Source organism: Polyergus mexicanus, unplaced genomic scaffold, assembly GCF_030449975.1.
Source record: "Polyergus mexicanus isolate NDT 795.1 unplaced genomic scaffold, iyPolMexi1.0 SCAF_27, whole genome shotgun sequence".
Classification (NCBI taxonomy): Eukaryota; Metazoa; Arthropoda; class Insecta; order Hymenoptera; family Formicidae; genus Polyergus; species Polyergus mexicanus.
Window position 1 is genome coordinate 81,502 of NW_027223347.1, and position 14,673 is coordinate 96,174.

Sequence of the window (14,673 nt, forward strand, 5' to 3'; positions counted from 1 at the left end):
TTTTCCGTAATGTTAAAATTTTCATATGGTTGAAGAAGTATTAATAAGTATGGAAACATTCCGTTAAATGTATTTATTACTAAATATATATTGTTTATACATTTGATCAATCCGTCATGATTCATTAGTCTTACGTGAGTGAGTGGTTTATCAAAACAGATACCTAACGCCGATAGACACAATATCGATATTTTATTTCTCACTAAAAAAAAATCCATTATACCAGATCCATTGTATGCGAGATAAAACAAAGAAAAAGTGTTATATCGAAAGACTGTATAATCAAGAATATATACTTATGTATTTTACGAAATTATGACACGATCTTAAGAGAACGAGGCTGTCTTATTCTCATATTTATGAATGAATTAACATAACAGTATATATTGTATACCGTTCTCAACTGTATATTGTTGTCATAGATATTTTGTTGTATAAAAAATATATAAGATATGTACAAGCATATAAATGAATATATTATATGTTTAACGTACAACAGATGTATGCGATATGTATTTTAGATCCCAATTATAAAAGAAATTCAAAACATGATAAATCTTTAAGAACAGACTGCTATAGATAAGGAAAATAAAAACAAATGTTTTTCTTTTTTCAAGATAGATAATAAATATTATAATATTATATTAAATAATTAAATGTTTAAATGCACCTGGACATGATCCAGTTTATCGATGAGTACTAAATTGTTCATGCTTAATAAGCATAGTAAAAATTTTTATATATATTTGCATATTTATATAATAATATAATAAAATATGGATCGCATTCAATAATCGATTTTTGAAAATAGAGTCTCGTTTTAGCAGCATTAATCTATGAAAAATAATCGTTACTCAATTATCGCGTTCACTAAATAGAGTCAGTGCCACGTGTTTGTTGGAGAACAGAAATGATATTGACGATTGTTGCGCTGTCACTAATAAGTTTACGCGTGTGACATTGAAATACGTGTAGCAAAGATCCAAGTAAGATAATTTTTTTAATTTTCAACAATCTCTCTGTGCGCAATAGATATGATAAAAGAAGGCAACGGCATCTCCTAACAAGAAATCGATATCTACATTAAAGAATGAAAAATGAAGACAAAAATCTCATCAATGTTGACGATGTTATCGTACTGTATCGTATCCTATAACATAATCACGGTGCATTCAAAATTTATTTACATCATTTCAACATTTAATATTTTCGTAAGAAAACTTCCTGTAATCATTATACAAACTCGAATATTAATCGAAAATTAATGATACCGGCCCATATTCATAACGCGTTTTGTCAACATCAAACATCTAACATAATCCCATACAGCACAGAACATTGCAATTACATTGCAGCAATGTTACAATCTTGCAAGTTGCAATGAAATATTGTTGAGACATTATTGGAACATATAATTGTAATATTTTATGAGAATGTTACAGCAACATTTCAAAAACATTACAAACGACAGTTTTCGATAATCGCTAGTTCGTTCGTTTACCGCTATGCGGCGCACGTTGCGTTATCTATCCCACATTTAAATTTCAGTCACGATGATTACATTAAGCTTGCAAAGAGCAGCTAATAAAATTAAAGATATAACTATTTTTATCAGTTTAATTTATCCGATACAATCCCAACACAGGAAATTCAGATATTGAACTGATTGTTCAGTAATCGGATACATAAATATCCAAAAAAGTTAAAATTATTCGTTAATTGTCTACTTAAGATGTAAAATAGAGTCTAATATCTATATAAGTAAAATTTTAACTTTTATGAATGAAATTATTTAATCATTACTATTTTCTTAAACTTGTAAATTATTTATAAAACAGCGATGTTAACTAGATAACAGGAAATTGTTAAATAGTTTCCATTCCTATATAAAACCAAAAATTTAATAATAATTTTTTAATATGCACGATATTTCAGATTTTAATAAATAAACTTCGAGAATATATAAAGATAACCAAGAGAGAAAAAACTCGTAATTGCGTTTAAATTCACAATCTTTTTTTCTTATTTCTCTTGGATGTCTTTATATATTTTCAAAGTTTATCTATCAAATTTAAAGCGTTCTGCATATTTGTAGCAACGCATTTCAATATTACAAATACATTGCACCGTAACATTACTGTAATATTACATTGTAATATTTCTAAGGGCGGACATTTCAACGTTGCCGCAGACTTGCAGTAACATTGCAGAAACATTTCGCAATTTCCATGCAATATTACAATGTTTCAATGCAAGGTCTATGCAATGTTTCTGCAATCTTTCGGTGCTGTATGGGATAGAATGCTAATACAAATGATAAAACTATATCGAAGCGATATCACGTAAAGTTTTCTTAAGTCGATAGATCAAGATTGAGATTCATCTTAGGAAGATACGGGAGAGAGATTGTGACGGTGAGCGGCGTAATGAAAGTATCAATCATGATGTGCACAACTGTAATGTATTGTAACGATACGTGTTTCCCAGGGTTGGGAAGTAACGCGTTACTTGTAACGCCGTTACCGTTACAGTTACTTTTTTCGGTAACTGTAACGGTAATGGCGTTACAAATTTTATTTGTAACGGAAAAAGTAACTTCGTTACATTTTTCGGTAACGAGTAACGAATTTAACAGTTACTTTTATCGTTACTTTTTTCAAATTTTTTGATTTATTTAAGATATTATTCTTGCTATTGTGCGTGATAAAATTTTTATCTTAACCGTAAAGCCGTAAGCAAATCGACCAATTAGCATTCTTATTATGTTGTAAAAATGCTTGAATGTGATTGATCAACTTATGGCTCTTGCAGACCAGTGCGATGACGCGACGCGCGATATCCAATGAGAGCTTTATCTTTTCGGAAAAGCAGAGCTCTCATTTACTACCAGTTCTAAGTACCTTGCAACGAAAATTAGAAAATCTCAATAAATCTGACCTTATAGATTGCCATTCATTAGTTGAAGCTATTCAGCAAGGTTTAAATAAAAGGTAACTTATTAATTTGATTAATACATATGTTATTTAATTTTAAATAAGGATTTAATTGAAAAATATTATTTTATTTTAAACTATTGATTCAAAAGTATTAATTTCAATAAAACAAACAATGTCGCTTAATTTACTATATTTGATTTTAAATTTCTTACAATATTTGAAACAAAAGAATTAATAATAGCAGCATGTTTACATCCAAAATTTAAGTTAAACTGGTTAACCGGAGAAAAAAGAAAACGTGCTGAAAATTACTTGGAGGATTTATTGGGAATCCGATCAACTGAAAATTCTTCAAAAGCTGGAAAATCTGACGATCACGATGATTTTTTCATTTTTGAGCAAAAAACGGTGCAAAATGAATCTGAACAAGAAGAATTGCAACGGTTTTTAAAATCAAATAATTGTAATATAGAAATGTTAAACGACTATCCAAAACTTAAAAAACTTTTTATTAAATATAATACAGCTCTACCAAGCGGTGCATCTGTAGAAAGAATGTTTAGCATCGGTGACTCTGTATTAACACCACAAAGAGGGCATTTAAATGATGATACTATGGAGCAACAAATTTTATTAAAAATTAATAAAGAATTTCGATAAAATTTAATCATTTATTTTGTAATAAACCTTGAATGAAATCTTGGTTACAATTTTTTAAAAGTTTTTCTTATGCAAAATAATTTATTAGTTTGTATTGTAAAAAAGTAACGGAAATTGTAACGACTCGTTACTTTTTAGTAACTGTAACGGTAACGAGTTACTTTTTAAAATTAGTAACGAGTAACGGTAACGAGTTACTTTTTAGAAAAAATAACGGTAACGGTAACGAGTTACTTTTATAAAGTAACTTTCCCAACCCTGGTGTTTCCTTGCAATCGCTACGCGAGTAGTGACAGAGTTGGTCTCGTGACGGAGAAGCGAATTCGTGATAACACGTATGCAAAACGACGATAACAAATATCGATGTCATTTCACAAGAGAAGGAGGCATGTTGCTGTCAGAGGAGCCACCGCGGATGCGATCGTCGCCGAGCAACGAGATGTCACCAATGAAGGCCATATGTCAGGTGAGAGAGGAACGCGCGTGCGTGTGCAAGATCTTGCTCACGCACAGACGTTAAAGCCCCTGTGTGGACGCACACAACGTGGCAACCACGCCATGCGTACACGTAAACGGACACGTGACACGGGTTAAAGTTCGTTATCGTAAATACGGTCACGGATGTTGCAACTTCGACAAATCAAAAGACGATAAAATACGTCGTTGAGTCGTCATCAAATATCGAATAAATGCAATTGAATTTGTCTCTCTCTAATAGCTTTGAGAGTATATACTTTAGCAATATATAATCCCAGCTTAATAAAGTATTGCGAAATATCAACGGATTTATTTTTATTGATAAGTTATACAGATTCTATTCGAACATATGTTGTTTTATTGTATTATCTCATTCGAATCAAACATCTCGAGTCAAATCTCGCGTGCAACTTTGTTAAATATGACAATTATATTCGAAAAAATAACATATACATATCATTTAAAGACAGCCGCGAGAAAGTTAATTGTTCTGCGAAAAAAAGATGAAAATTACATCGTAGAGAATATGTTATGCATATTTACTTAGAGCTGACTAATATTATCAGTGACACGACTTTTAATCCGTGATATTAAAATTAACAGTGGATACATTGTTCAAGATTATACGGCGTATAATCAGTATTAAATAAGATGCAAATATGTGTAAGCTGGCTATAAGAAAATAAAGCAAGTTGTAGCTATTTTTCTTAACTATATAGAGAGGATGACGCAACGCACGTTGTATTGCGATAGATATATACTTGCGCGTAATTACAAAGAGATTGAGCTTTGCATCACTTTGCTTTATGACTCGTAATCAGGCCAACGGATGATCTCTCGCTGTGAACACAAAGTCGCGTGTAGGAACGTATAGAAACAATGCACGTGTAATTTATTTGTTGGAGCTCGTGTCTTCCATATCGCAATACATTGCCTATAGTAGATAGATATATTTTAATCGATCTACAAATAGAACTGCATGTGCCCGCATGATGCACGAGTCGCAAAGTTTGCTCGAAGTTGCAGGATCGTATTTCTTAACAAGTTTTTCGAAATTCTTTCGATTTAAAGAAACGCAGCATCTTCTTTCGTAAACTTTTAAAATCAAATTTTAAATTATAGATTTTTTGTTAAAATAAAAAGTCCATTGAAAATTGATTGTAAAATAAGGTACGCATTATAATTTTCTTTTGTTTTCAATAATTAATCATTAGAAAATATCTCGATTTATAAATTTCTGATATAAAAATAAATCTCTCTCTATCTTTCTCTCTCTGATTGTAAAATATATATTCTAACACTCTATACACAATGTACATTTCTCACACAAAATATGCGACAAGTAAAAATTGCGCAATAATGTATAATATTTTTTTATTATTAACAAAACATACTAAATATATAATAAAAATCACTATGTTATATAAACGTAGACATGAATATCACGACGCAGTATTAATCATTATCCATTACCGGGACTTTTTATCAACGCAGTGATTTTGCATCTTTATGCGACCTACGTTACATTGGATCAAAAAAAAATAATATTATTATTATAAAAGGTTATTTGAAATTTTATCAGCCGAGAAGAGAATGTATTTACAAAATTACATCGTTTTTTGCAATTAATTGCATTGTGGCTTCGACATCAACAAACGTGCATTTGAATTCGCGCGCGTGCGAATTCAATTTTTCTGCGCGCGTTTTAATCGCATCAATCTTTTTTAGATTTTTATTTTTTTACACTCGAAGACATTAAGTTATCACAAAGCTATGAAAGTCGCTAGCAAAATGATAACGAAATAGATCTCTGGCAAGTTACTTCTTCTCCGCTAAATGATTAAAGAGAGCTCAAAACAATGATAATTACCCCCATACAGCACTGAAGCTAGCAACAACATTGCTGCAACATTGTAATATTGCATATTGCAGTTTAATGTTGCAGAAATATTGCAAAGACATTATTTTACAATATAACTTTAGCAATGTTACAGCAACATTCCGAAAATATTACAAAAAAAGTATTCAATAATCGCTAGTTCATTTGTTTACCACTAAGCGGCGCATGTTGCGCTATCTATTCCGCATTTAATTTTTAATCATGATGATTATATAAAGTTTACAAAGAGCGGCTAGTAAGATTAAAAAGATATAATAACTATTTTTGTTAATTTAAGTCGTATGATATGACCATAATACAGAGGCTCAGACGTTGGACTAAGAATTCTTTTAATATTTTCCATTCTTATATAAAATCAAAAATTTGATAATAATTTTCTAATATGCAAAAGATACTTCAGATTTTAATAAATAAATTTTGAGATTATATAAAGACAAGAGAGATGTGAAAAAACTCGTTGTATGCGTAAATTCACCACAATCTTTTTGCATCCGGATATCTGAATATTTCGGATACAAAGAAATTGTGAATTTACGCAATTGCAAATTGAGTTTTTTCTTATTTCTCTTAGATATTTTCTGTCATTGAAGGAAGTCGAATGTGTACTGAAAAATTTACATTTTATAATTTCGTTATTATTATAATACAGAAAAACTATATACACGGTAGATCCTGACTCTTATAGGCCTAATTTCTTATTATTTTTTTCATATGTTAAGAATATTATGTCGATAAATATACATAAAGCATTATTGCATATATATTATATTGCTATGTTGCAGCAATATTATATTGCAATATTTCTGTAGGCGGACATTTTGTTGTTGCTGCAATATCATAACAATATTGTAGCAATATTTCGCAATGTTTCTGCAATGTTGCAATCTTGCAAAAAAATGTTGCTGCAATGTTGTTGCAATCTTGCGGTGCTGTATGGGTATCGGACGTGAGTGATTCGCGCGGATTCGGAAACGCATGGGGAAATTCACGTCATTGACGCGGCCCTGACAAGCGCGCGACGTCGCGTCGGAGCGCGATTGCTGAGTCACATATCGCGAACGATCTCTCCCTGCAAGGTGCACGACGTTCATTCGGTCGGTTTCTTCGCGTATAACGTGTATACGATCGCATCACGCGTTCGCGCAAAAGTCTCTCGTACGGCAAAAATGTTTCTTTATATCCTCGCGCGAGATTAATTATTGTGACATCAAGAGCGAATCTCGTGGCGCATAATTCGCGGGCTACTCGCCTGCTCGTGCATCCGTTTCGTGATTATTTTTTGTGTGTTTGTCGATATATGTACGCATATACATATATACATATATATAAGGTCATATATAAGTATCATTATAGGAACCTATCAAATTCTTTCTTCCCCCCCGCTCATGTCAAATCGCAGCTGATCCGCGTGTGTGGTGTGTCACACTTGTCTGCTTCGACGCATCCCAAGCCGCATGCGCCGCCAGCGCGACTCGATAGTGTCCGAGTGTACCGTCGACGATCAGGAGGTGCTGAGTGCTGAGCCACTTGTCAAAGGAATACTCGTGAGGCATGCGTGTGCGACGCGCGCGACTGCACCGCAGTTTGTGATGTGACTCGTGCGTTTTGAGGTTATTTCGGTCTCGTGTAACTGACCTGCGTTACCGCTTGCTCGGGAAAAGCGCGAACCTTTTATTTTCATCCCGGCGCTACGAGCGAAGAGTCGACTCTTCGACGACTCTTTCCCCCGAATTTCTAAAAATTGAGAACGGCTGATGAGCACACGGTACTGACTAGTGCGTTCTAACCTTAAAAAACTGAAACTCAAGAATCGTCGAAATGTATTTCGTCGCGTGAACGGTGCACCGTCGTTGTTCTACGAGAAGATTCTTCGTTTTCGTGAGGATAGCTTTGCATTACTTGCGTGCAGTGTCGATGAATATCTTACGAAATCACGTCATCTATTCATGATGTCAAACCTATTGTTTGTACTTAACAAGGACAACAAACCACTGTGACAATACTTCAAGATATACAGAACTTTGTTTCTTGTCCGTGCTGATTTAATTGGAGCAAGCTAGCAAGATGTTGTGCATGAAGAAACTGTACCGGGAGGAGCTGCTTCAATTAGCGTTGCTGCTCTCCTTGCTACGCGTGGATCCAGAATCATATTTGGGTCTAGACATTCAAACTCTCAATGTAGGATCTTTGGATCTCAATAATGGATCAGGATGGCACACGGATCACACAATTGTCCATCGTCCAATGTTTGTGCACCCAAAGAATCCAGATTCCATGCTTTTAAATTACCAGAGAGATCTGTTCGAAGAGCTCAATTCATTAGGAAGATATAACAGAATGAATTCTGGTCTCAATGCTATACATGCTTATCTATTAAATATCGATGAATCAAATAGAGACGCAGCATTGGCAGGTCCCAGTGTACCTGTTTCAACAAATACAACAAGAAACATGACATCTCCTGATCCACCAACCTCTACGCAAAGTCCTGCAGAACCAATTGGCGCAACAGAACTTACTCAAGAGGTACATCTTTTAATTAATTATAAGCATAGAGATTTATAATATATGAAGATATATGGCAAGGATTAGTATATATCAGTATATACCTATATTGTAGGAATTGTGTATCTTTCTCTCTCTTTCTCTCACATCTTCGTATCATTAAAACTATTATTTGAGATATTCTAATTATTATACATAAATAAACTATTTTTCTTACATTACAAGGTAATGCTAATCCTTGTTTACTTTGTTTTGCTCTTATTTTATACAATAAATTATACAATGAAAGTCATAGGGCCACATTTTAGCATTTATATATAATGACAGAGTACTTAATATTTAGACATTTCTAAACAAAAAATTCTAAATATTTTTTAATATGAATAAAAAACATTCCTTTATTTATAGTTTATTTTTTATTTCAATCTATATATACTTTATTTATAAATATAGTTTATTCATAATTTTAAATATTATTTTTTTTTATGATGGAGGGAGAGTTTGTAGTATAATTGAGTTACCAATTTTACGCAATTGTATTAATATTTTATATTACAATTATATATAATATTTTACAATATTTTTCAACCAATAACATAAAAATAAACGTTCCTGACGTCCATGACGTAAAATCTGAGCGCGTTAAATTGCACGCATCAATCAGATTTAGAAATAATATTTGGCAGTGTATCCGGAACATTATTTTTCTTTGCTAGAAGCTACCGTGTTAAAAAAAGTCAAAAATAGCCATATATCGTCGCGGTCACGTTAAAAGAGACCTGTTGAAAAGAGAACGCGATCGCTCTTTACAGCAATATAATCGCATCATGTAAATGACTTCGCGAATCCTTGTAAACGACCTTGTTATTCGCTCTTTGCCTTCCTTTTTGCCCAGTTTTTTTTTCTTTCTCCTTATTTCTTTTTCAAAGTATTAAATTGATTATAATTTCGATCATATCATTAATATCAAATTGCTTTACAGAATCTTATGCGCTATTTATTTAATGTGATGATTATGTTACATCTAGTTTAATCAGGCTTATTATAAGAAGTTATATAAAGAGAGAGGGAGAGAGAGAGAGAAATTAAATAGATTTAAGTATCTAAAAAATTATATTTAAATTATATATATAAAATTAAAATAAAAATTATAATAGATTAGGTTATTTATCAATATATTTATCAATATATTTTTTATAGATTGTCTTCACTTTTGCGCGTAAAATGCACATATAATAGTACACTTCCATATTTTATGCGTTATGAAAGAGCGTACGTTACAAGCTATTTATAAAGCCTTAAAAAAAAAGAAAGTTTATTAGCTGATACCATAAATAGAAGCGCGTGCAGAAAAATACATAACGGATTGATGAATCACAAACTCGCTTTTCTTTGTTACACATCCCGAAAGCGTGACTGCACATTCGATTCTCCTTCGAAATTCTATATTTTCGTTTATATTTTTGCCAAATTCACATACACCGAGATTAGTTCTTTCCTTCGCAGGACGATGTCCTTGTTACCTATACTGGTTAATCTGGGTTAACAAATTGCAAATCTGTGTCCCCGCGTGATGGCCTTTTTTAACAAATTTAAGATCTTTCGAATGTATTGATCGCGCAATAACGCATTAAGACGAACAACTTAAGATGAACACTTCATATGATAAAAAGCACGTTATCGTCATTTATATCATCTGCAATAAACAACACAACTTATCATGTTTCAGTAAAATTATGTACTAATTTTTGCAATTTCTGGGGTTTTTTCACACAGAGTTTATATTTACTAGGTGATTAGAACATTCATTTTAAAATTCTAAATTAAATTGTGAAATTTGAAATCAGGCATTTTAAATAATATTTACTTTTTTTGATATACCTTCTGTTGAGTGTATAATTTAAATCTACTTTTTTTTTTTTCCCCAAAATAGTTGATGAAACTATTATATACGAAAAGTAAAATAATAATCAAGATTTTCTCAAAGAAACCCAAATTAAGTAATAAACTATATTTCTGAGACTAAACGGGTGTGTATATAAAAAAGAAAACAAGCACATGTTTAATGCGCGATTATCTATCAATTAAAATTACATTTAGAATCACACATACAAAAAAGGTTTGATGTTTCTTGTAGCCTTGCAAGTACAAGCATTAGATGTGCAATTGATTCGTCCAGAATAGAATAGTATCAACTAAATCTGATTACTGTTAGAATTCTGCGATCTTTGGTAAGTTGAGGTCAAGTTAAACTATGATATCATGCATCGTGTATATATAAGTATTCTTTTCTGGATTATCTTACTACTTATAGTAAAAGCCTTCACATGAAATTTGACGCTTATATTTGAATTTTGAAGGATGTCGATTTACGACAACATCGAAGTTAAAAGTTTCTACATATTTTAACGCACCAGATGTAGAAATGTTTGACGGTATTGTAATTATTGAGAAACTGAATTTAAATTTAATAACGTATTTTTAACAAATGTTATATATGTGTGTATACATCTATTTATCTTTTTAAAGCTGATATTATATATATTACAGATACACAAACATGATGATTATTAAATAAGACTGTATTCTGAGTGTTTTACGGAGCAATTTTGATATATCACTCTTTCTGATTTTTGGATTTTTATTTTTGTTAAATTCAGTTTACATAAATCTGAAAAGATATTAAAATATTAATACAATTTTTTTTAATTTTGGGAAGTTGTAAATTGCTCAATGTTTTTAGAAATATATTGTTTTCAAATGACAATAGCTATCATGATGCGCGATGCATATATTTGAAATATAGGATGATGTATGTGTGTATAATAAATCAAAGTAAAGACGTTATAACTTAATAATAGTGATTTTTATATGGTTCTGATAAATTATGTTTCACTCTCTTAGGTAGAGTATCATTTCGCGAAACGTGCTTATACATCAAATGCGATTGTACATCGTGATAAGTAAGCATTCTTGTGTCAAAAATATTTCTGAAATAATATAATACATTGAAAAGAGTCACGAGATTAATATAATGTAAAGAAAAGACATCAGGAAAGCTGTGTCTTTAACATATATTTTGTATATCAATACGTCACGTTCTTTATACTTGCCATTTATTAATTTGCATAATAATATATGTACATTATTTTCAAAATTGTTCAGAACTTTTTACATTTTCGACGAACTTTTAATCGAAACAGAATATGAAGACTTGAAAAAATATGTATATGTAAATTAGATTCGGTCAATGGAACTGTGACGATAAGTTTTACGTAATTATTTCTGAATACTGTTAACTAAATGCGACGAAAAATATACGTAAATGTATTTCCCGTACATTACCGAGAGAATCGTCTTGTTCCAAATTAAACATCTGGCCTTGTTCCAACACGCGGATGACATCAATCGAATTTATTGCATTTTGAAAAGCGCTTGACAGAATTTATTTCAATTTATTTTGCGAGGGGATTATTATTCATTTTTTTCCTATTGTGATTATAAATTAACCGCTACTTTATTCAAGCGAACATTTCGACAAAATATTGCCGAAAGCTTTTCGCGTGATATTCGTGCACGACGGCCTCGATTACAAAAATAATTGTATGCAAACGGTTGGATAGATATGCGCGCGTTAAAAATGACTTCATCAAAAAATAAACACATAAAGATCAGATGCAGCCCCGATTTCGCGAGAATTGAAACCTATACAAATTTCTCGTTTTCAAAGCGATACACGTATCCAGGATTAGAAATCGGTCGAGGATTTTCGAGGCGATTATTAATATGCTCATGGAAAGAGATTCGCCCTTCTGTTTCCAATTTACGCTTTACGTTAAAAACACATTGAATGATTGATGCAATGCAAATCCCAAGGTTTACATTTTATATTTTCGCAAGGCTTTTCATTGCACGCAATTTGTTTTGGCCGATATTTTAAAGTCATATTTTTTTTTTAATGTGACATTTATACAGATATAAATCAAACAGATCGGTGACTCTAAATGCCGCAATAAATATTGGCGTTTTCATTGTTATTGTGCGTTGAAAATTACTATACAAAAGTATTATTAAATATAGATATTATATATAATATTGTGTCGTACATACAATACCTATATCTCGTACTCATGATATTTTGAAACCATGTGTCTTCAATATTTACTTGAGTATCGATAAGTCGTAATCATTTGTGTCAATATTTTAGTAATATCTTATATTTATTATTTTGACGATTTTTTTAAATTGAAAGTCGCTAAAAGATTTTTTTTTTTTTTTTTCTTTTTTTCAAGAAAATTTTAATAAGATGACTTGGATTTTCTTTATAATTATTTTTTAGGATAATTTTCATTAATTTCCTGACAGCTATTACATGCAAATTATAGTCTTTTCGTTCAATTAAATTTTTTAAATATTTGGAATTGTTTTTGTGGATAAAAATCGCGCGCGCGCGAAAATGAAGGAGTGTAAATGTCGGGACTTTCCCTGGTCATAGAAAGGCAACTGCAACAAAGCGTGTCTCGAGAGAAATGTGCGCATTTCAGTAGCAATGACAGATGGTCCTCGACGCATCGAGATTGGCAAACTGCCCTACTGTAATTGAAATGCATCTCTTACACGTACTTTTTAGTGATTAAAGAAGACAATTTGAAACTGCATGATAAAACGCTTTATTGACAATTTGAGATATGAGACGTTTGTCGATTTTCGAGAGTTTTATTTATTCTATTATAGTTTTAATATAGTTTTTAGTATAGTTCTCTGAGCAAATTCTTTTATTTTCTAAAGAGATTTAATTATTAAAATCAATTAACAAATTAATTTTGTCATTAATAAATTTCATCCGAGGGAAGGCACTCTAGAGAATTCTTCGGGACGCATTCAGAACTTTAATAAAAAATTAATTTTTTTAAAGAGATGATGTGTCAACTTTACAGAGGTTATTTTTACGTATTTATATGGGATGTTTTTCAAGATTCCCATTTATCTTAAAACAATTTTTATCTGAGTTTTGTGTGTATTTATGTTTTTTAAAGAGTTTTAACGATACACAAAATTAAAAAATTTTTAAAATAATTTTCTAAAATTATTTATCTTTATAAGCATTATTATATATTTTTAAATTTTATCAAAAAATATCAATATATATATATATATATATGTATTGATTAATGTACCATATGTTCGCTTTGTGAGCATTTTTTCTACAACGAAAAATCGAAAACCGATTTAATTTATTGTTTTTTCTGTTTACATACATTTTACTTAGACACTGGCCCATTATGAAATCGTTGCATGGTTTTAAAACTTGGCAAGCGAATAGCTGGTGTAAACCAGCAAGTTTTCGTTACTTCAATCATAAAAGTGATTGACCATAAAACAATACGACGTGTTGATAAGTTAACACATAACTATATTTTAAAAATTTGAAATATGTCGACTCTCTGTCCAACCAGAATTTGATCCCTCACTATTAGATTATTATTGATGATGAAATATAAAATTCGCAAATTATTATTGCACGGATGTAAATAATTATAGTTAGATATAATATATATATATATTTGCACAATAAATATTTTGAAGCATGATTGTATTATATTATGCATTCTATATGTATGTGTGTGTGTGTGTGAAAAAAAATCTTTATTAAAAAATAATATGAGATAATGCTGTGTTATGTGTGTGTACATCAAATGCAGAGATTTGACGGGTATGCGTAATTGGCACATTTAAATATTGGATACGTACGCGTGATTAAAAGATAAACGGAAAGCAAAACGAGCAAATATAGAGATAGTAAAATGTCTGATCTCGGCGCATTATATTGACCTTCGTTTCATAACGTTACCAGAGCTCGAATTGTGCCGACAAAGTATTTTTCTGCTAGTTTCTAAAAATTGCATTTTATGTTCAAGTATTTTATATCCAAAGAGTTTTGGTACAATGTGAAATAAAAATATATATTATAAAATTCTCTCTCTCTCTCTCTCTCTCTCTCTCTCTATATATATATATATATATATATATATATATATATATATATATATATATATATGCGCTTTACTGTCATTATTAATTATTTAAATTGTAAACCATAATGATAAATCTACGTTGCCTGATGTTTCTAATTGTTATAGATTTAAAGATTTAAGATTAAAACTAAAGATTTTGTAAAGATTTCAACAAAAGTTA

General features: G+C 30.9%; 1 protein-coding gene across 2 annotated transcripts in view; it reads left to right on the plus strand.

The window, feature by feature from the left end:
- Window positions 1–7,023: 7,023 nt before the first annotated feature.
- The window catches only part of Cnc (NFE2 like bZIP transcription factor cap-n-collar), a 105,282-nt gene continuing 97,632 nt past the window's right edge, over window positions 7,024–14,673 (plus strand). Inside the window, exon 1 of one of the 2 annotated variants that reach the window (XM_070314439.1) lies at window positions 7,024–8,499. In XM_070314439.1, coding sequence (XP_070170540.1) covers window positions 8,038–8,499 — 462 coding nt within the window. In that variant the 5' untranslated portion in view covers window positions 7,024–8,037. The remainder of the gene's footprint in view (window positions 8,500–14,673) is intronic. The other variant, XM_070314438.1, reaches the window with a different exon arrangement.